Source organism: Fusarium solani (assembly GCF_023522795.1).
Source record: "Fusarium solani strain SB1 chromosome Unknown bctg00000013, whole genome shotgun sequence".
In the NCBI taxonomy this organism is placed as follows: Eukaryota; Fungi; Ascomycota; class Sordariomycetes; order Hypocreales; family Nectriaceae; genus Fusarium; species Fusarium solani.
The window spans coordinates 1,234,787-1,256,426 of record NW_027072145.1 but is presented as its reverse complement, the minus strand read 5'-3'; the positions used below and the strand labels follow the sequence as shown (position 1 = coordinate 1,256,426).

Here is a 21,640-nt window from a genome sequence, read left to right as displayed (position 1 = left end):
ACTTTAGTTCATGCCGCATTTACTCTCGTTTGAAATCCCATACGGCACTATCACTAATCTTCTTTTCCTTCTTAGTAATGTAGGGGTCCCATAGCCCGCCACCCGCCCCACCCGATTTTGTTGTCATCATCACCGCATCGCGAGTTGAACACTTCCCGATTTCTCGCGCTACGGCGCGTCAACTTTAATTTCGTTTTTAGATTCCAAATTAGTTAGTGATTTCTGAATTATAAAATGTCAGGCGAACACGCAATAGATCAGGCTCATGCCACGGGCTGGCCTGGCAGCTGGCGGCTGGCGGCTACGTGCGGCTCTTGGCGGCTCTCGCATGGCTCATCCCCTTCCATACACCACCGCCAGTTAGGCTGGATGCAAAGAAACTGGCTAAGGAGGCCGCGCGAGCAGTGCTACTGGGTGAGGACGGCTGCATCGCTTCTTAGTCTAGAAAGCAGCTGCCTGTCTAGCTCCGGCTTCCCGGTCGCGCTAAGTAGGAGGGTCGGCTTTGCCTCCGTGCCATCCCGTTAAGCCCGGCCGGACTGCTCGGAGAAGTCGGTCATTGGTTCTGGCATGCAGTGGTGTGCGGGGCATTCATGATTATTAAATTAATCGTGCTCTTCTTGGTTTATCCCTTCAGCTGGCACAAGACTTCGCAACAGTCATAGCAGTGGGGTCGGCCCAATCAGAGCTCTCGATAATGACGATACCTTATCCTACACCATCTTCCGTGCAAATAGTATGTAGACTGACAATAGGGCTATAACAGTGCCGTTTCCTGAAACCCCTTATAGTAGACGTTAAGCCCTCCCAATCGTGATGATGCTGACTGACCCACACCTTGTTTTTCCTCGACGCTAACTCTGGCGGTAAGAATAATGTCCAGCCTGAACAGTAACCCCGACGAGTCGATTGACCGTCAAGATGCATCGTCGAAACATGTGCAGCATCCAGGGAAGAAACTCCCCAAGTGGCTGGACCACTTCAACGTCCGTGACCTCAAAATCTTCTTCCGCTGCTGGGCCGCAGCCTGGGTCGCCACCATTATCATCTTCATCCAGCCGACTCTCGACCACGTCGGCCTAGCGGCGTTCCTCGGCGCCATCCTGCTATTCATCGCTCCGCCGGCCGGCATCTTGTTCGTCTACCTGCTGGCGGCCCTCTCGCTCCTGCTGGGCATGTGTCTGGCGTGGGCCTGGGGTCTGCTCACGATGAAGGCGGCGTATGCCGCGAGGCCGGCCTCGACCACCCAGGCCCAGCTGGCAGCCTTGAAGCAGCAAGCAGTTGCAATGGCCAACCAAACTGGGCAGACTCCTGCTTGGGAGGCGAACGCTTTGATCCACGAGGGCTTCATGCTGGATGCGAGCGTCACTGTCGTCTTCTACGTCATGGGCTGTGTCTTCATCTACGCCTTGTCCCGTCTGCGATGCGCCAACCCTAAGCTTATCCTTCTGCACATCTTCGGCATGATTGTCACGGACATCTTCATTCTTGTCGGTCCCACGCTGCCAGGCTTCCTAGGCAGTCTGGCTTCAGTCCTGGTCAAGCCGTGCGCTGTCGGTGCCGCCATTGGAGCAGCATGCTGTCTTCTGTTCTTCCCGCTGTCTACGTCGTATGTGGTTCTTGACCAGCTAGAGAAGCTTATTCGCATGACGGATACGCCTTTGCGCTTTACACGAGAGCGTTTTGATGACCAGAACGTCCCATTGGCTGCACTCAAGGGCACCAGAGTCGCCATGATTGCCCTCTATAAAGACGTACAGCCATCCATCGCCTTCCTCCCCCTCGACTTCTCGCGCGGCCGGTGGAATGCAGATGACCTCCATGGCCTGCAAGAACGAGCTCGAGAGGTCATGTACGGTGGCCTGTATCTTCTCGACTTCCACATTGCCCGAAGCATTGTCGCACAGAAGCAGGAGGAGCTCTTAAAGTCTCCGCCTGACGGCGTGGTTGGAGCAGCTTCGGAGAAGGAACAATATCAGATTGGTCGTCGCCATCGCCTCGAGATGGCGACGTTCTTGAACCTTCTTCAGAATCCCGAGAACGGAGAGATGAGCATCCGAACAAGGAAGACGATGCGAGAAACCACCGCCGACGTATTGCGACTTAGCTCCCAATCTATCAAGCTGGTGGCTGAGTATATTCACGCTGTCAATACTTGCCGATGGATCAGAAAACCCCCGCCAGCTCGATTCGACGAGTTGGCCCGCAACCTACAGGACACTCTGGCAGATTTACGTGCCGCTAAGGAACTTTGCGTGACGAACACCATAAACGGCGTCTTAGACAGCCATGTAGAGCTATTTGACGAAAATGAGCTCTTAAAAATGAAAGAAGGTGTCTATCGCCCATTTCTGCCGAGCATGATCGTCTCTATGGTTATCGAGGAGCGAATTCTGGGTATGGTTCGAGCAGTACAGAAGCTACTTGAGCACACCCTCCACCTCGCGCAGACTCGCACGACTCAACGAATCTGGGTTCCTTCGCGGCTACAATATGCTATATCCTGGATCGTCAACGGCAGAGTGAGCATCGGCGTTTCTGGCGCATCTAACGAGGAAGACCCCGACATCACCATGGACCCCGCTACCTTTGAAGCGCAAGCCCGAGAACTTCACCGACGGCTGAAAGTCAGCCGGGGCTATCACGGATCATCTGCACGCAGAAACAAGTTCAGTCGCGGCCTCATCGCAACGGTGAAGTGGTTCACCAACTCTTCCGGCATGTTCGCCCTCCGCATGGTCATCGCAACCATCGCAGTCTCTATCCCCGCCTCACTCTCGCAAACCGCAGGCTTCTTCTACCGCGAGAAGGGTATCTGGGCCGTCATAAGCGCCCAGACATGCCTGCTGGTGTACATGGCCGACTTCAGCTTCTCCCTCGTTTCGCGGGGGCTGGGCACGGTCATCGGCGGCGTGATGGCCATGGTGGCATGGTACATCGGTTCTGGCAACGGCCCAGGAAACCCATATGGCATGGGCGCTATTACGGCTTTCATGATCATGCCCATAATCTGGTGGCGACTATGGCTCCCTCCCGCATTTTTGCAGGCGACCATAATGAGCGGAGCGACGTTTGCTCTCGTTGTTGGCTTCAGCTGGGATCAGTACAATATTGATCAGTATGGACTACCAGGGAAAGGCTACGGAGCATTCTGGAAACGATTGGTCTCGGTCCTCATAGGATTTGCCGCCGCATCGATCGTACAGATGATCCCGCATCCCCCGTCTGCGACGAATCACGTCTGTAAAACGCTTGCAAACTCGGTACGCACGCTGTCCGACCACTACGCCCTCCTTATCTCTCACTGGGGTCGGCCAGAGCCGAACAGTGCCCTCGGTACTGTTTCAAGACCGCTATCTCTCGAGATAGCAGAAATCCTGTTGTCACTGAACCCGGCGATCGCCCTCCTCAAACTCGAGATCAGTTTCGGCCCATTCGATTCAAAGACTCTCAAACAGACCCAAGAGCAATGCGAGTACATGAACCAAGCGCTAGGAGGCCTTCTGAACCAGGCGGCTTTCCTCCCCGTGGAGCTACAGCAACGCCTCGTTCGCGCTATGGGTATCTTGGATGACCGAAGCATTAGCGATGTCATGGCCGTCCTCGGCATCATTGAGCAGGCGCTGAGAACAGGATCTCCGTTGCCTGAGAGATTGCCAGCACCGCTCGTTCGCAGGGCTGTTGACTTCTACAACATCCAGGACCCGGTATCCATGTTGACAGCGAGCCTGATGAAGGATGAGAGCTACCGGCGGTACTGCGTTGCGGTGATGTTGTATCTCAAGTTCTTGGCGACCATTGACAACTTGCTGCTTGTGCTCAAAGGGGCGCTGGGGGAGAGGCATATCATTTACCAGTGGGAGGATGTCGAGAACCGTTAGGGTATCAACTGCTTTTTCATGTCGCTTTTGTCCTAGTATTTGCAAGATTGAATCATATTTCCAACCTTGGATCTCTGGACCTTGTGTGGCTTAATAGTCCACTCTGGGTCCTGACTGGCAAAAGTTCTTCTCGAGTCTCGTCGCAAAACGAAGCCGGCTTGGCCAAAGCCATCACGGGGTTTTTGAGTTGCTGCTGTCTTGGCAGCTGACCTTGGTGTCCAATATTAGTCCCCAGGCTTACAGCTAATGGCCACAAGTTTGGAAACACCCCACCCACATCTTACCCCCAGCATTTTTACCCTCCATAAACACTTTATAATAACGCCATTAATTAAGATCATATAAATTAATAAGCTATACCGAAATAAAGCCCTCGTCGCGTAGATTAATATTTCGTATACTATCAATGTGCCGGGCTAACGACTTGCAGCTGGCGCTACATTGATTCCGTAAGCCTCCCAACAAGCCCGAGAGGTAACGAGGCCCATGCTTCCTCAATCCATTTTTGCAATAAAGCCACATGGGCTCTACTTATTCCTAATCGGTGAAAGTCAGGATGCAGTTTCCGCAGCTTAGCCTTAAGGGCGTCCCAAAGGTTCTCAGTCGGATTTAAATCAGGCGAGTGTGGAGGCCAGTTGATACGCTGAATCCCGTGTAGTAATAACCAATTTATCGTCTCTTGTGCCGTATACACACTATTATCCTGTTGGAAAAGCTCCAAATCGTCAATATAAGGAAGCATGCCTTCGGTCAATGCCTTGATATAGCTCCAGCTACTATATCACTTCCTTGGGGCGCGCTCATCCCGCGTCATGAAGATCAAGGGGAGCTTCCTTCTTCCAACGATGCCTGGCTAGACCATGCGGCTCTGACGGGCTTTCCCGTGGGCTATATTATTGATAAGATCCCTACGGAACTTTTCGTACGGCCGGCGAAAGACCCAACCTTCTGGATTGTTGGAGGCATTCTGGATCGAACACTCGTCTGTGACGAGGGCCTGCCGAAAGTCGATAGGTAGAATACTCATCTTTAGGCACGATTTACTAGCTTAAAATTGTCAATCCTGGAAGCCACTACCTAGCATATTGAAGCCGGGCTCTTGCATCGTCTTCATCAAGTCTAGGCCGTCTTCTTGAGCGCCATTTGCGCCACCACTGACCCGCGAGGCGGCGTTGACCGGTCCTCTTACTGATAGGTAGGTCTAGCACTTCACACAAGTCTTCGCCGCAACTCCAGCGGCTTTGGAAGGCGTTCGAAGCTATGAAGTCTCGGATTCGATACGCTTTGGGTGTCTTATCGAGACAAGCGCCTTGGTGTTCGAGAAGAAAACCGCATCTCTTGGGAACTCTTCATGGCTATAAATCCGTCGACAGCATCGCCTGTGGATCTCACCGCCCATTTTGGATATTGCTAACCGCCCACGTTAAAGACTTCATGCAATGGGAATTTAATCAACGGCTTTCTGCTATCGATTTTGTCCAGCTGTGAGGAACTCGTCGCGATTCCAGCTGGGAAGATCATTAAAGAAACATGATTATAAGTTAGCTATGATTCTCCTTCGCTCTTTGAAAGCGAGTGTTAATTGTCATCATGATGTGAAGCGTTCTCGGTTGTTCAAGGATAAGTACACCAACCGAGAGGGCAAATTCCTCCAAGGCCTGAACTTTGAAAGCAGTACGCGCAACACTGGCCCTGCTTGGCCGCCTCGTGATCTTTTTCATCGTCAGACTTCCATCTGGATGACGAGCTTGTTATATCAACCACCTGTACGCTTAACGGGCTACAACGTGTCTTCCGCAACTGGAAAGATGTGAATTCGATCAGCCGAGAGTATTACAAAGCCAGAGAACTTGAGGTTCGCCTGCAAACTAGCGAGCTGGATAATCTTCTGATATTCTGGATCATATACGCAAAATGGTCTATCAGCACTTCCCGCTTGAAGTGATAGGGCAGATTGGTGTTGCTGCATATCTCAATGGAGAGTCCGAAAATCTAAATGCAGTGAGCTGGCAAGGTCATGAGGGACTGAGCTACGATATCGTTCACACCTTGTTGGGCGAGCCGCTCCGTTTGTCATATGTACGGAAAGGGAAGCATGGTTTGGGAGGTACTTACCCTAAAAAGGTGCAAGATCTCTTCGGTCGGGATGATGGCATTGCCCGTACGTTCTAGGATTATTATCGCCAATGAGCTCGAAGATTCTTCATATCTATCTTAACCCATGTCAGCATTACTGACGCACAGAACTAGAAAAGTTGGCCTGGGAGACAAGCATCGCCATATTTTTGGATCATCCCATGTTACACCCGAAGTTTCCGCCGAGTGCTCGAATGGAGACGGCCTGGTGATGAGTTCTGCCACCTCGTAGTGTTGGAAGACTCACAGGAAGACGGACAAGTCTCGAACAGCATCTCTAATACAAATTAGGACTTTTCATTTAAGAAGAGACTGCCACAACAATAGATTTGAACCTTTCCTACCTAGCATTTTTGGGGGAACTTGGAGTGTTTTACTTACTCTTGTGGCTTTGCATCTTGGTGCTCGGACCGCCAAGGTTGCAGAAGACCAATGAGCGAAGCCAGCCGTCCCGGCGTCAAAGATGGCAGGACTTGGTGGGGATATAGAAATGCGTCCAGCAAGTCAAAATTCCAACCGAATTAGATCTCTCCCAAGCAGAAGGACGGATTTTCCAAAACTCGTATCGCTTGATCCGAAGCCTTGAGTGGCAAGAGCGAAAGAATGCAAGGCATATGCGTCCCCAAGATAAAACAAGTGACTCCCTCACTCCTCTCCCCAACCGCGCTAAGGCGTACGCACAAGACCTGTGTCGTGAGTAAGTGAGGTTAGCTCGTTGTCCAGCCTCAATCACCAGGAGGAACTAAGCAAGGAGTGTGTACTCCTAAGAAGCCAAAGGGTATTGTCGCTCCTAACCTTGACTGCAGTACAAGGGAATCAAGGTAAGGCTTCGCTTATTGTTGATGATCATTGCGTCCATCTAGTTGAACTCGTGAGAAGTCATTTGAAATACCATCAATTCGAAACCACGAAGAATTCAAATTCATCCTCGGATACACTCTGAGGAGAGGCAGTAAATGTTAGGGGCAAGCCTGAGTAGGTATATATAGTGAAATCGCCAGCCATTTTAGGACACTTGATAGATACTAAGGAGAAAAGAATGAGGGATGGTGTTGTGGGGCGGTGTAAATTGGCCTTAGCAGACAAGTGTATCTTTTCAGACAGCAGGCTAAAACAGCCCTCGAGATTAGGGACCCACAGTTCCGCCACATCCCCAGGTCCGTCATCACGAAATGCCCGACTTGCGACCGGCACAATTATAGCAATTTGGCCACTTCTCAACGAAAAAAGTCCAATTTGAGTAATCACAACTGGAATTGACTGTAAATTTCTCCTTTTCCATATGTGCCATTTGCGGCGCGTCTTCCATCAGAGTTGGCCCGTGATTATCCTTGGAAAATGACGCCACCGTTGCTTGTTGAAAATGAGCCAGGGCAATTTCTGGCGCTCTCGTGAAGGTCTTGTTGGGGTCGAAATCGACTGCCTTGCGGCTGGTCGGCTCTCGTGATTCAACGTTTTCTTCGAGGAATTGGACCCGAAGGTCTAAACCGGCAATAATTGTGTTCTTTCGGTCCAGTTCGTTGCCAGCTTTCCCTGCCAAAGTCCGGAACCCATAATATATGCCATTGAGGTAATACGCTGAAGGAGGTTGACTTGTGATTTTACCTCTTTTGAACTCTTTGGCGTATACAATAACTGATTCTTATCAATCTTCCTTTTCTTCGGCGTGTTGGGGGCTGCCGGCGGCGATAGTGGTCTCTTTGGTCCAACGACCTGATCCGGCGGCTTCTGCTAATTTGGGGGCCACCCGCCGGCGCCCCTGAACCCGGCACGGATGTTGCGGTTGGTAAATGCATTATTTGACGCATTCTCATAGGCAGTTATGGACCGTTACTTCTGGATTGGGGCTGTGGTGCTGAATGATGGCCTGAGCTCGGAAGTACGACTTAACCGGTGAGAATAAACCCACATCTAGCGGCTGAGAGATATGGGAAGAATGTGCCAGTAGGTATACAAGTTATACCCTGTTTAGCCAAGCTGTATACATAATATCAATCGTTATGTGCCAGGTGTGGCTGTCTAAGATGAGGATCCGCCATTTGCGACGTTCGTCGGGATGAGTTGACGGCAAGAACACCTGGGTAAACCACTTCCGGAAGAGATCCTTGTTAGACCAGCAAGAGGGGGTGCAGCCAAAGTACCATTTGGGGAGTTTCCCGTCTGGAAACCACGGTCCTTGAAGCTTGTTGCCGGTCATGACCAGGGCCGGAGGCAGTCTAATGCAAGGTTCCAGAACTTGAGCCGGTTTTCTATGGTCTCAGGGGCCAGGCTATGTATTCTACCGGTGAGGCTTGGGTCCAAATCCAGCACCGGACAGGGGGCCAAGAACTGGGATCAGCTATAGAGAATGACGATCAGGAGGGTCTTAGGGCATCAGAAGTCGCACCAGGTGTCAAGGAAATGACAAATTTGGGGCTCTATCAGTTACCAAGAGGTCCCATGGCTTAGTGTGACTGTGACAGGAAGTTTGCTTGGCAGCAGCGGAGCGACAAAGCCATGTTCTAAATTGGACCATGCCGACGATAGCTTAGCCCCTTGCAATTTTCACAGCGCTGAAACTAGCTCCCGGGGTGATCTAATTGTTCGGTCACTAGAATAGCATTCAGCCATGTGCTTAGAAACTCATCGTCTCAGTAACCCAAAAGAGGAACATCGGCTTAGACCTGTGGGTATTCTATCCCAAAGTCGGCCTGCGGCACCTCAACCCAAGCTCAGCACCAGCTCATAGAGCAGCAAGACCTCGGCTCTAACAACGGAAATGGAATTTCGTACGGTTGAGTATCGTCTCCGAGTTAATTAGTACACACTTGAACCTGACTTCCCAAACCACAGACGCTAAGTCAGCCAGTTGTTTGTAAGAGGTAATTGAAGACGTAATATGTGATGAGATAATTGTGATATCGCCTTTGACAGAGTGGACAAAGAGACTTTCCATGACTTCCGCTTGAGGTCCCTATACATTAAAAAAGCCGAGCCTTTCATAACTTCCTGGCTGTGACTTTGATTCAGCGAGTACAAGGTACCAAGACCATCGAGTGAGCATCTGGTCTTGTGTAAACGCCTTGGCCAGTTCTTTAGGAAGTGTTTTTGTAGTTTCATCTTCTGAGCCGCCGGCCGTATCTGTCCGCGGTTTCCTTTCTATGCGAGCTGGCAAACTTATGCCCACCGCCATCGCCCCTTTGATAGGCATAAAGTCCTTCGTGCCCAAAAGCATTGCCACTATGCCTCGAGGGTCGCAACCTCTCTCACAAACCATACTTTGGGAGTCGATAAGTAGTAACTTAATCTAGAACTCATTGTCACCATACTTGAGAACCGAAAAGTCATTGATCGTGCCATCACTAAAGCCAAGGTACATGACTATCAGCTCAAGATCGCGAGCGATGAAGCCACGTAGAGTAATAGAACCCTACATAACTTAACTACTTACTTCACCTGGCATTCTAGGCACAGTCTTAGCTTCTAGAACTTCTATATAGCTTTGAAATGGCGACCGTGGGTATATTAACAGGTAGGACGCAGGGCCATTCAAATGTGCCCAACTCCACGATGGGGCAATGTAGTCCTTTGTTCGGTGCCAATCCTCATGTCGGTTTCGTTCTCGCAAAATCTTGAACCAGTCCGAAGACACGTCTGGCAACGACTCCGAGCGCTCGGCTACCTTCCTGCTTTGGGTCGCCCTCATGAACGCTTCTAGATCGGCTTCACTTGGAGGTTCCTAGGCCAGTCGTGCCGCCAAATAGCCCCTCCAGAGGCCGGCGAGGTATTCATCATATTTTCCGTCGCCCATGAGGTTAGCCATTATGTGCTGGAATTTGTTACTAGACCCCGAAACGCTAGTAGTTTGTCCGTCTCATTGGACAGAGAGCGCTTTGTGTAGCAGCGTACGAGGAGACACCATTGGTCATACACACTCTCCATGTTTTTCATGCGAGCCGGCGTGAGAACTCGACGTGACCTCTCTGACTAGCGGTGATACTCGCCTTCCGTCAACGTGTTGCACTCCCAAACAAGTTCATCGGCAGTAAAATGCAGTACGCGCCGACTTATCAACCGTTCCTGCATCGTCCATCCGCGCTAATCAATCGGATGACTATTGGTCCCCGCTCGCGACTCCAAATTTAGATGAGCAGCTGGCCTGAGGAGAACAAAGGGAGTGTCATTTCTTCGTAAGTTGAGGTATAGCTAGTACTGAAGCGACGAGAGGGCTTGGTTGCTATGAAAAAGTCCATGGGTAGCCAAGTTGCCGCCGTCAGCGCTGTCAGAGCAGCCCCGGAATATACATCGCACATCAGCGCGGCCTAGTCTATCTAGTCTTCCGTGGAGTCTTAGATGATACAGAGGCGGTCGATCTATAGGCACCGCAGACCTAGCTCTTTAGTCGCGTGGATAGCATCTCGAATCGTGGGTGGGAGGTCCTCAATCGCCAGGCAATCGTCCTAGTGGGAGGGAAAGTGGGTCCTCACGGTGAAGATTCTTGGAATGTCTGGACCCCAACAGTAGCTGAGTGCGGCGTACTCACCCTCGACCTGGTGCATATCGCGGAGATAGATCCGGGATCGGTCCATGCCTTGAAGGTCCATCACTCGTATTGGCAGCTTCCCAGAGGCCGAATTGACATTGGAGTTCGCACACTCGGGGTGATTGTCTCGGTAATTTTGAAGCCACGCCCCTGCAAGTTGGAGAGCTTCATGGCTACCGGAGCTGTGTTGGACCTTCGTGATCTTGGCATCGTTTTGAGTTACTCCCAACCCAGTAGGTTCCTCATAGACGAACGTACACCAATGGGCAAGATCACATTCCTACGGTGTTACTACGAGGCGAGGAAGTAAGGAATAACATACAGTAACATCATCGCCGGCTGGAGGGCTTCTGGACTGTGGCCGGTATCACCCACGAAGGCCCTGCTGAGCCCTACGACAAAACCATTACCCGAGTCCCCAAAACCCCGCCAAAAGCAGCCCTTTTGCCATCTCTAAGACCTTTTCAGACCCCTCAGTCATCTAGGCAGCTCCGTGTTTCACTTGGCAGCATCCCCTCGGAGTCAAAGCTCGATGGTACGATCCGCCTTTTCCTAGAACATATTGGCAAAAGTGTAGACCGACAGAACGCCCTATTAACTAGCCAAGAACAAGAGTTATTACTCTTTAGGCATAAGAGAGAGGAAATGAAGCCAAAGAAGCGGGGAAAAAAAAAAAAAGGACCTCCTTCATGAGTGTAAATTAGAGATTACAGCGACGCCAGATTTAATATTGTCATAACGTTGGAGTGTTATTTAAATTGAGAGTGTTTATGAAGCTTGAGTGGTACGCAACTTCTTGGGGTGGGGGCTCATTAAGGTTCGATCGAACCCCATTCAACGGTTGCCCTCTCGCCTTATGACGAACTTCTTGAATCACCGTTTCCTTATAGAACGAAAGCCAGCCTATCACCATCTTGCGAAAATGAAAGTGAATTCATCAAAATTCCGTAGCGACAGGTTCGGTGCGCAGAAACCGTCGCCATCAATTCACAAACTTATTCGACGCCCACGTATGCAAGTAGCGGCCCTCAGACACCAAGCTTCGCTTTTAAAACTGCCCCAGTCCCCTGTTGCTAGGTATTGTGTACCTTAGGGCATCATATCACAATCGTATTCCCTCTCCTTCACCTTTGCTCATACATCTTTACACCGATTAATTCGCATTTACTCATCAGCGCTAACCATTTTGCATGCATTACCTGCCCAAATCTGAGCGGTAGGTCATAGGTAGCATCAGAGTAAGCACCGCCACAATGCGCTCTCGACAAGCCTCCAATTACGGAACCGAGACCGAGACCGAGACCGAACCCTTCCCATCCATCGAAGATGCATCACCGCGCGCCGACAATGCAACCCTTTCATCGCCCATCGAGAATCGCCCAGCCGCCTCATCATCGATAAGCGGTCGCCTTCGTCGCGCCTCCCAAAGCTTTGAAGTGTCTAATCCCCCGGAGGGCTTCATGGCCGCCACCGGAACCATCTGCTCATCCATCTTCACACGTCAAGCCGTGCCGCGTACTTCCTCGAATTCGTCGATACCGATGCAACAAAGTCCCGCTGCTGGAGATCCTTCAGGGCGGAGCACGTTTCCTGCTGTTAGTGAAGAGGTGCCTCCTGAGGAAGGGGATTGTCCGAACGCCGCATCCGCGACCAGGGCTTTCACGGGAGAGCCAGCTACTGCTGCACCTTTTGAGAATGGATACCATTTCCCCCCTAAGCACTCCGCTTGGAAATCGACAAAGTCTGGCTGCATCGCATTCTGGAACTATTTCGTGACGCCTCTGGGCTTTTGCGTTACTATCTATGGTCTGAATGTTGTTGCTTGGGGTGGCATGCTCTTCTTGCTGCTCTGGTAAGTTGACGCCCCTTCCACCATCATACAAGAACTCTACTAAATTTATCACAGTAATGCTGCCCCTGCCATGTGTCACCCCTCTTGCAATGATATCGACTCTCCCAGACGAAAATGGATTGAATGGGACTCGCAGATCCTCAACGCTCTCTTCTGCGTCACTGGCTTTGGGCTTGCTCCCTGGAGATTTCGCGACCTATGGTACCTGCTTCAATACCGAATGCAAGGGAAAGAAATCCCCCTCCGACGCCTGGGTGGAATTTACCGAGGCTGGTTCCGACTCCCGGGCTCCGCTGAGCTCAACCCTCACATAGGGCCGAAGAATGTGTCTAGCTCGCCCGAGCTCGCTTCGTCTATCGCTTGCCCATTCCCCGAGGATAAGATCCCCGACGCCCCCCTTACCGAACGACGCGCACCGGCCACGCCAATTTGGAAGCTGGACGCCGTCATCTGGCTAATGGTCTGGAATACCTTCTTTCAGTGCTGTCTCGCCGGCTTCATGTGGGGAATGAACCGATATAATCGGCCTAGCTGGGCAACCGGTCTCTTTGTTGGTCTTGCGTGTATGGTTGCTGCGGTCGGTGGAATCATGATGTTCATTGAAGGGAAGAAGGTCAAGGCCATTGAGGGAGTTCCCATCAGTGACAAGGATATCCAGCAGCTTCAAGAGGACCGGGAGAGGGGCATTTGGCATTTCAACAACATCAAGGATAAGGATTTGGCGGAAGATAGAAAGAAGACGAGGGCTGCCAAAAAATGAGGGTTGGTTCAGGAAAAACAGTTCTGAAAATGCTTTGGCGAAACGATGAATATCTTCTTGCATTGGATGACTTATACACATTCACTCGGTTCATTCTTTTGAGGTTGAGCAGGCGTTGGAGCTGCTCAGTTGGTTCATTTGATAAGGGTCACTTTTATCGCCTACCGTTTTAGAAGGTCATCTTGGAGATTCATTCTTCATGTTTCACTGCTGCTCTTCGTGACGTTACTGTCACTAGAGTGCCGGATGTTGTCAGACACGCGTGTTCGTATAATCATGGGGACAGATCGTCAGAAGATGGAGGAGGAGTGAGAATGATTGATTTTGGGATGATGATCATGTGTGTGACTGATCTGTAGATGTGTTGTCTCCTTGTTCTTCGTTCTCCCTCCTCGTCTCTATATCTGAAGAGGCGAGGCCAAGATACTAGATCTGCTGATCCTGCAACCGGTCTGTAACGCTGTTCAGACAATTCATGTATCATCATCGTGAGACATCTTCCCTTGAGGTGGCTGCCTGTGTAACATCATCATGCATGCCACTTCTCCAACACTTAGCAGCTCTATATTTTCCATCTTACAGTACTCCAGGACTCATAGTGATGGCGTCGACATTGCATGCTAATGGTATCACTAGGACGGCCCAGTGCTCTCCGGTTTCGAGCTAATGGAAGTAGAACGACCAGCGAAACTCGGGCCACTCAGAGGAGATGTCGTCTTACTGGCACCCGTTTGCTAGAGCCCCTTGTTCCTTGATACATCCTCTTTTGTTATAGATTTCCTGGTGCTCGTGGTCAGAGATCTTAAAGCGACCTCAAACACTTTCGGGAATGCGGCACAGGCGCAAGCCACGTTTCAACCTCGTGAAACGCCGCGACCCGCACTAGTCCGTCTTCCTTATCCGAGCTTTTTGGCGAGACAGCATCGGCAAACCGGCACAGGGTGCAGTGCTACCCTCTCTTGCTGAATCGCCCTTTCACTCGGTTCCAACGTTGCTAACTTGTCGAAGGCATGCGATGATAAAAACAAAGAAATCCCTGATGGATCGTTACATCTCTCGCTGGCTGTCTTTCACAAAAATTTCAAGTTTTCATTTCCTCACTCACTGATTAAGTGATCATGGTTCACAGTTATCCCACTACGAGGCTATTTTTCCTTCTTGCGTGGATTCTCTCGCATGTCTGTTCTGGGTTGCCGGGGCCGTATGGACCACGTCCTAGACAAGTGGTTGCATCTCCTGCCCCCGACCCCAATGCTGGAGGTGGCAATCAGACAAGCGACGATTCTGATTTGGCAGACTTTGGGCAGACCATCAAGGTGCTTGGTTTGGTAAGAATGCTCTCAACTTACGATTGTATTCCCACGTTTTCTCACACGGATGTAGATGGAAAGGACAGATCAGGATTTTGTGGACGGGCTCGCTCTAGACTTGTTTTCACCATCCAACCGCACTCTCGTCGTTGAACAGAATATGTCACCTCTACCTGGGAACTTTGTGTCCGGCAGTTCTGGTGAACCCTTCGTGGCGCTCTCAAATTACTCATGGGTGATCAAGCTGAACGAGACGGCGAACGATCTCATCGCTAAAGTCGAGGTTCCTTACGACCCTGTCATGCTTCAGAAGATGGGCATTGACCAAGGCAACACGTACGTCGGGACGCTAGCACCAGACGGGCAATCATGGGTCGTATCAGAGTCGCAGCGCAATGTGCATGTGTAGGTCCAGTCTATCCATTGCGAAGAAAACAAAGTTCTTGTACAGCACTAACATGAGACAGCTCTGAAAACAAAACTCGAATCATCAAAATGACTTCCCTTGACGGAGAATACATGCTTCTCGGCCGGAAAACCGAAGATACCTCGAACATCTTTGTGCAGTACGGTCAAGGTGCCACCCGGACTGTCAACGTGACAGGAGGCGGCGGCCTTCAAGAAGCCGAATTCATAGACGGGCTAAGGTTCAGCATAATGTCCAACAAAACTTTCACCATGAACGTCGATATCATAAACGGGATTCCTCAGGACGCATTGCCCGCGAATGCCATTTCTCTTAGTAAGCACCGACAGACTAGATTTATCGCGCCAAGATGAAGACTAACTTTACAAGACTCATTTGCATGGTTCGTAAATACGAGTATTCCTACGCAGACAATCGAAAAGGTAGAAATAAGAGTCCCGTGTAAGTCTCTGCTACCTAGGCTTGAAGAAAAGCGTGTCACTGATCTAGCAACTAGTTAATCGTGGTATGATTGCCGCCAACATGCTCAACGCTACCAACGGTCTGCCGCGGCTTACAGTAGCGAGACGGTCTTTGGATGCTACTGGAAAGTTTGCTCCTCTGGCACCTGAGGCTCAAGCCATGCTCATTTCGGAAGACCGCATCAAGTTGCCTGGTCTTAGCCAGTTAGATGGGCAGTACATCCTTCTTGTCAGGTAAGAGTTGGTTGCACGTAATTTCGCTGCGGCGAGATCGGATGCTGGATTCTGTCGGGCTATCGAAGTACAAGAGCACGGAAATTTACTGGTCTAGATCCTGCACAAACTGAGTTATTCTGCGACAAACTTGTTGTTCGGGGAGGCTCCAGTCTGACAGAGTGTATATTACTGAAATTATATTTGCTTGCTGTCCTACACCAACCCTCGTCACCGCTGGCTTCTCAAGCTCCTGCTCACCTTCTTGGTGCGGCATATGATCTTTCAAGACGTAAGCCTTCCAGAGTTGTGTGTACCCTTCAGCCTGCTAGCCTTCATAAACGCAGCAAGAGCTGGGTCTTGTTCATTCGTGCAAGTATGGCCAGCTGAGAGATACAACTTTGTGAGCTGATACTGGTAGCGATGAGTTATTTATGCCTAAGTCAGCAGCTCTCACGAGTTTCCAGCCGGGTATATTACGAACCAAAGCCCATACCAGTCATTACGGTATCTGATGTGCTGTACGAAGAGTTGCTGACTTTACCTATAATCTGTACTCTCCACCGTTCTTACGAATGCTCTCTCTACTTAGTTTTATTCCATAATAGCTCGCTCCGTAGACACCAACTGTTTCCTTGCCTCATATCACATCGCATTGCGCTTAATCGAGACCTTAAATAAGCCACTCAACATGTCGCGGCCATGCTAATTCACCGCCGGGGTTGCTTATCCTACTGAGAACCTGTCTCGCGTAAGCATATAGCATCTGTGTAAGCCATCCAAGGCGAGTGGCGGCCGACGGCATACGAGGCCGACGAAACGGTCCCTATATCGCCCGAGGTCCATCCTGGCTCGGGAGTCTCCGCGCCGAGCTTAAATCTGAGCAGGCCACATGGACGGGGACGTTTCAGGCCTCAATAAATGGCAGCCAGTGAAACAATTTCAAATTCCCAGCCTGCCTTAGTAACTCTTCCTATGCTGTGCCACGCACTCTTTAGCAGCTGGTTGTCAGACAATTGGCTCCACGGGGATCATTGATGGCACCAGTCAATTGATGAGAATTATCTGAAGAACAAAAGAAATTGAACAGCGATGTGTTCGAGCAGACCTATTTAAGCTCATATCGTTAGGATTGGAATCCTTGATGCGATAAGTCGGATGTGAAACCGGATACACGACCCCCCCAAAGTATGAGCCACGTCTCACATCCAGTCGCACGAACCTAGCGGTGATATGCGACACTGCTTCATTGGCGGTTCGAAGTCTGTCGCGGGCGCTAGCGGAAACGGCCCACCCACCCCCTTGCTACGAGCTGTGGGTTTATTTTATTTTGGCACGAGACGCGCAAGCTTCCAGATCGCCACTGCTTCAGGCCTTATCGGGTAACGTATGCTAGTGCTCCATCGCCGGTTGCACCAGCGTTACGTGTTTACTTCCGGATCCTCCAACGCGATTCCCTGCTAGTATCAGCTTGGTTGCACTGAGCAAGCAAGATATCGACTTGTTGCAAACAAATTCTTTCTCCGGTTTCTCATAGAACACCCTGCGGCTATCGGCCTTCAAGCGCAAAGGTAGCTTTTCAACCTACATCGCCCACATGTCAGTCTTGACAGATCAAGTTTCTCCTCGTAACTTGACCTTTGGCCTTTGACGACGGCATCATTCTTGTCCTCTCCAGGATGCTTCCACTTCAGAACAACCCACGGCGGCGGAAGCCAGCGCCGCTGATACTCTTGGGCGAGAGACAAGATGAAGGGCGAAAAGAATCACCCGCGACTGCTACCTTCATTCTTCGCACACCGAGCCCAACTTTGCCAAGATTCCCACCGACCCCAACATCGTTGCAACGACCCAGCTCGTCGACCATATCCATTACTCGCAGCAGCAACCTGGCTTTTCGGTCTTCTACCGCGGCGCCCCCTTCGCCCCTTTCGCCGAAACGAACGACGTTAATAACGCTACCAAGATCGACTACCACCTCCTCTAATAGAGGGAACATCGGTGCCGAGCCAGCGTCACCGCGTCGTGGAGCGACAACCGTCACAGCGAACCCAGCGACCGTGACTGTTACTCTAGCGTCGCCAAGAATAACATCGTCGTCGAGTTTCGCATCGGGCTCAAGTACTCAGCCGAGTGCCTCATTGAATCCTGCCTTGGAGGTTACGGCGGCTCCCACACCAGCTCCGGGCTCCGGCGCGACCGTTCCGCAGGCGGCTGTGGTCGCGTTAGGTTTACTAGGTGCTACTGGTAAGCCATATGAGGTCAGGTTCCATTAAGTGAATCAAGACTGACTTAAGTCCAGCTGGCATATCCGTTATTGCCACTCTTGCCCTAGTTCTCTGGAGGAGAAGAAAGCAAAAGAATGCCACGACCGAGCCTGACCCAATTGGTGATGTATGCAGAAACCACCTAGTCTTACAAGCGAAGGGGGTGGAAAGAAGCTAACAACCTCTATTCAGAACCAGGAAACCCGTCAAATTCCCGGGCCCGGGTTCTCGGTGTTCGAAGACACCCAGCCCATCCTTCGTACGACTCCATCGTAACGATCGCCCTACCCGGTTAAGAATGCGAGGACAGCCTCCAGGATCAGGCCTCTACTTTCAGCTTATCTGCCACGGGGCAAGATATTCGCTTTTCGCGGGGGCTTTGTAAAACGGCCCAGCCTCCAAGAGAGGATTGACTGTCGTTCTTTATATATTCAAACAATGCGGACATCAATTGCAAGGGAATTGAACTGGTTGACTAGAGCGCTCTGATTCGGTTCTGAAAATAATACCTTCTGAGAAGAACACCATGGGAATAGACAGCGATAACATGAAATATGCGCATTCTGTCATTTAATTCATGTCCCAAGAATGCCTATCCGCTCTTTCGGGCCTCAAAGACAATTGAGTCATCACTCTTCCGCCGAGCATAAAGGACCTAGATGTTTAACAATACGGTGCATTTTGATGGTTCTATGTTTCTACGTTTCTATTTGTCTCTATGATCTATTGTCTCTATGCTCTATTTCTTTATGCTGTAGTTTTTCCTCTTGGGTAGAAGCTCCACAAATGTACTCCACGATCATCCAAGCCAACATTTCGCAAGCTGCTGCCATCACAGCCATCCCCGCCCAGCCTGGTAAGGGTCAAGCCACCACTGACCCATGTCAATGATCTATCCCGCAGATGGATGGGGGTCTGTTCTGTCGTGGAATCAAAATCACGGACCATCCATCTCGGCCTTCTGCCTCATCCTCTCCTTCTCCACCCGCGCAAGCCTCCACCCCATCCCACAATACCACTCCAGTGTCAACAGCGGCACGCATGCCAAGGTGATGAATCCCAGGGCCAGAAAGGTGGGGCCGACTCGTAAAGTTGCAATCATCTTGTCGATAAACGCAACGCCTACCGCTGCTACGGTGCAGCGTACCAGGTTGTTGAGAGCCGTGCTGCTCGCTCCCCTGCCCGGACACAAGTCCGAAACCAAGGTCTGGTTAACAGCAAAGACAGCGTTGGATGTGGCTGCGATGAGAAACTGGAAGAAGAGCGGCAGTGCAATGGCGCCGCGCCGAGATGTGAAGGAGGGAAATGAAAGCGTCCAGCCATAGCCAGCCGTGGAGACGATGAACAGAGCTGTGATCCACCAAAGATTGCGGAGACGAGCACGTTCGATCGGAAAGTCGTCAGGCAGCGCCTTTTTTGAGAATTTGTGATTTGCCTTGAACCCATGGGAGGATTTGTAATTTTCCTCCGTCATTGCGTAGTCGCGGTTCAAGAGCTTTCCGATAATGGTTGAGCCAACGATGGTACCTAACCCTATAATGGGGAGGAAGTGTTAATGCATTTGGCCACTACAGAGCAGTGGTTGCGGAAACAGCAAGTCCCTACCATTTGGAAGAAATGTTAAGCCTAACAAGAACTCATTCAGGTGGAAATTCTCTGTAAATAGTCCGGTTGTGCTCGACGTGACCATGCTCCAAATGGCATACACTACACCGCCGAATATCAAGCTTGAGAGAATGTCTTTTTCCTTTAGGAGCTTTGCTGGCTCCACAAATGTTCTGAGAGTGACCTTTGGCAATTCAAAGCTCTGGTCTGGATCAACCATGTAAGGGGGCTCCTGTGAGAACTTGCGGATCAGAGGCTGATAAATTCCTCTCAGCCGTAACGTTCCATTGCCAGCGATGCTTCGCATTGTTTCCGGGAGGAAAACAACGATCATAGCAAGTGTAAGACTCGAGAGAATGAGGAGAAAGACAAAGATGGATCTGTGAGAACGGTAAAGTCAGTCGCCAACCCAGCACAAACGATAGAAGGAGGGCGTGCAAAACTCACCTAAATCCAAGAAAGTTCGAGAGGAGACCACCAAGAACAGGGCCAATAGCGATACTAAAGTTCCGGACTAGCTGCAAGTTAGTCGTCTCGCCCGGTCTGACTATCTCGTTTGGGAGAACATGCTGGCCTGATAGAAGCTGATAAAACCGCCTCTATCCGAAGCCTGGGTGATATCTTGAATAACACCATTTCCTTAACACTGTTAGCTCGTTGGTTCCGAATCATCGAACACCCAAACGTACCGATACTAACGGTCGAAGCGCTTCCCGCGGCCTGCAACCCTCTGAAGATAAGGAGGACTGCAAAGTTTGGGGAAAAGCTGAGCCCAATGTTTGCAGTGATGTAGACAGCAAAAGAGTAGATGTAGATTGGCCTGCGTCCAAGAGCGTCGGAAAACGAACCCCAGATCAATGGCGATATGCCCTGCACGACCAAGTAGGACGTAATGGTGAGTGAGACGGTGGCCAAGCTAACATTTAAATCCTGGGTGCTGTTAGGAGAGCGAACACACAATCATCAATAATGCTTGGAGCGAGAACATGCCTTCGCAATCGCATCCAGCGACGGGAAAAAGATATTCGAGGACAGGCCGGAAAAAAGCCCAGCAACACCAATGATCCAAATCACAGCCCATTTCTGCTTTTTCTCAAAGATATGGTACGGAGGTTCAGGCACCTCCTGTTCTACCTGTTTAACAGGTGGCTCCAATATCGCCGCTGCATCAGAAAAGGGGTCTCGGAGGTTCGTCGGCGTCCGAGGAAGCTCCCGAAGTACGAGAGACTCGTTCATCCCGTCAATGTTCCGCGAGAATCGCATGTTTCCCACGGTGGTATCCGATAAGTCGGCGCTGTTCGCAATTGACTTCTCCGAGGATGGCGGCCTTCCTGGCCTTGTAATCGATTCATTGTCGAAGGAATACTCGGGTTCAAAGTCTGGGTTAACAGTGATGGTACGGATGCCCGATCCAGCCGCTGCGTAGACGCCCTGGCCTACTTCCCTCCAACCCTCGAGGGTCGTGAACCTCCTGGAAGCTCTTCGGGCGGTGCTGACCCATGGTTCCGGAGATTCCATATCGCTTGCCAAAAAATGATGTTGTTGGTGTCGCTGTTGCAGAGATGAACAAAGGGTTTGCTGGCAGATCCTGTCTGCTAGACTTCACATAGACGAAAGGGAAACCGATGTACGATGTAGAGGAGTTCTTACATAGCCACAACAAAACGAAGCGTGTCACTAGAGATAAGAAATGATTGGCCCGAAGACCAGCCGCTGTGCAATGATCAGGGAAGAGAGAGATACGTAAGCTGAGAACTGAGAACCGCCTAACCCATCAGCGCCTCATCATATGTATGGATAGATGCGACGGCTACGGACAGTTTTTGAGACGGACTGTTGTTCCAAAGCTACGCTAATGTTTGGCAGTCGAATGGTTTCAGGATCGATGATTGGAAATACCGCCAGCGAAGGTGAATCAACTTTGGAAGCTCATGAGACAGGGATAAGCTCCTGAAACAGGATACCTGGAGAGAGCCCTTTCCGGGAGATGACGCGGCATGTTAACCAGGGCGGGCTGATTCTGCGGCCGAATGGCTGGTCTCGAAACGACAATCCCTGTTGCCAGCAGATATGAGGCTCTATGCTAAGCATTTGTGCCAAGACGGGCGACTTGCTTGGCGTCCTGTTCTTAGCATGGAGAGAAGGAATAGATCTAGCACTCATAAAGAACTTGAATCTGTCTATAGATAAAATACCTTACTGTTTGGTT

General features: G+C 50.7%; 5 protein-coding genes across 5 annotated transcripts; 4 read left to right on the top strand and 1 right to left on the bottom strand.

Annotated features, from left to right (window-relative positions):
- Nucleotides 1-872: 872 nt before the first annotated feature.
- Nucleotides 873-3,878, top strand: MRS44_017275 (uncharacterized protein; the record flags this gene model as incomplete). Its single annotated transcript, XM_065617733.1, has 1 exon — nt 873-3,878. The coding sequence occupies one exon, from the start codon at nt 873-875 to the stop codon at nt 3,876-3,878; it is 3,006 nt and encodes a 1,001-aa protein (XP_065473805.1).
- Nucleotides 3,879-11,789: 7,911 nt separating this feature from the next.
- MRS44_017274 (uncharacterized protein) lies at nt 11,790-13,148 on the top strand (the record flags this gene model as incomplete). The annotated part of the gene is made up of 2 exons (XM_065617732.1): nt 11,790-12,388; nt 12,443-13,148. 2 exons carry the CDS (start codon nt 11,790-11,792, stop codon nt 13,146-13,148), a joined length of 1,305 nt encoding a protein of 434 aa, XP_065473804.1.
- A 1,118-nt stretch (nt 13,149-14,266) lies between these two features.
- Nucleotides 14,267-15,584, top strand: MRS44_017273 (uncharacterized protein; the record flags this gene model as incomplete). Its single annotated transcript, XM_065617731.1, has 5 exons — nt 14,267-14,476; nt 14,532-14,863; nt 14,926-15,200; nt 15,255-15,326; nt 15,382-15,584. 5 exons carry the CDS (start codon nt 14,267-14,269, stop codon nt 15,582-15,584), a joined length of 1,092 nt encoding a protein of 363 aa, XP_065473803.1.
- Nucleotides 15,585-17,238: 1,654 nt separating this feature from the next.
- MRS44_017272 (uncharacterized protein) lies at nt 17,239-18,102 on the top strand (the record flags this gene model as incomplete). Its single annotated transcript, XM_065617730.1, has 3 exons — nt 17,239-17,806; nt 17,862-17,953; nt 18,019-18,102. The coding sequence occupies 3 exons, from the start codon at nt 17,239-17,241 to the stop codon at nt 18,100-18,102; spliced, it is 744 nt and encodes a 247-aa protein (XP_065473802.1).
- A 661-nt stretch (nt 18,103-18,763) lies between these two features.
- MRS44_017271 (uncharacterized protein) lies at nt 18,764-20,949 on the bottom strand (the record flags this gene model as incomplete). The annotated part of the gene is made up of 6 exons (XM_065617729.1): nt 18,764-19,359; nt 19,432-19,811; nt 19,879-19,932; nt 19,980-20,070; nt 20,121-20,361; nt 20,506-20,949. The coding sequence occupies 6 exons, from the start codon at nt 20,947-20,949 to the stop codon at nt 18,764-18,766; spliced, it is 1,806 nt and encodes a 601-aa protein (XP_065473801.1).
- Nucleotides 20,950-21,640: the final 691 nt, after the last annotated feature.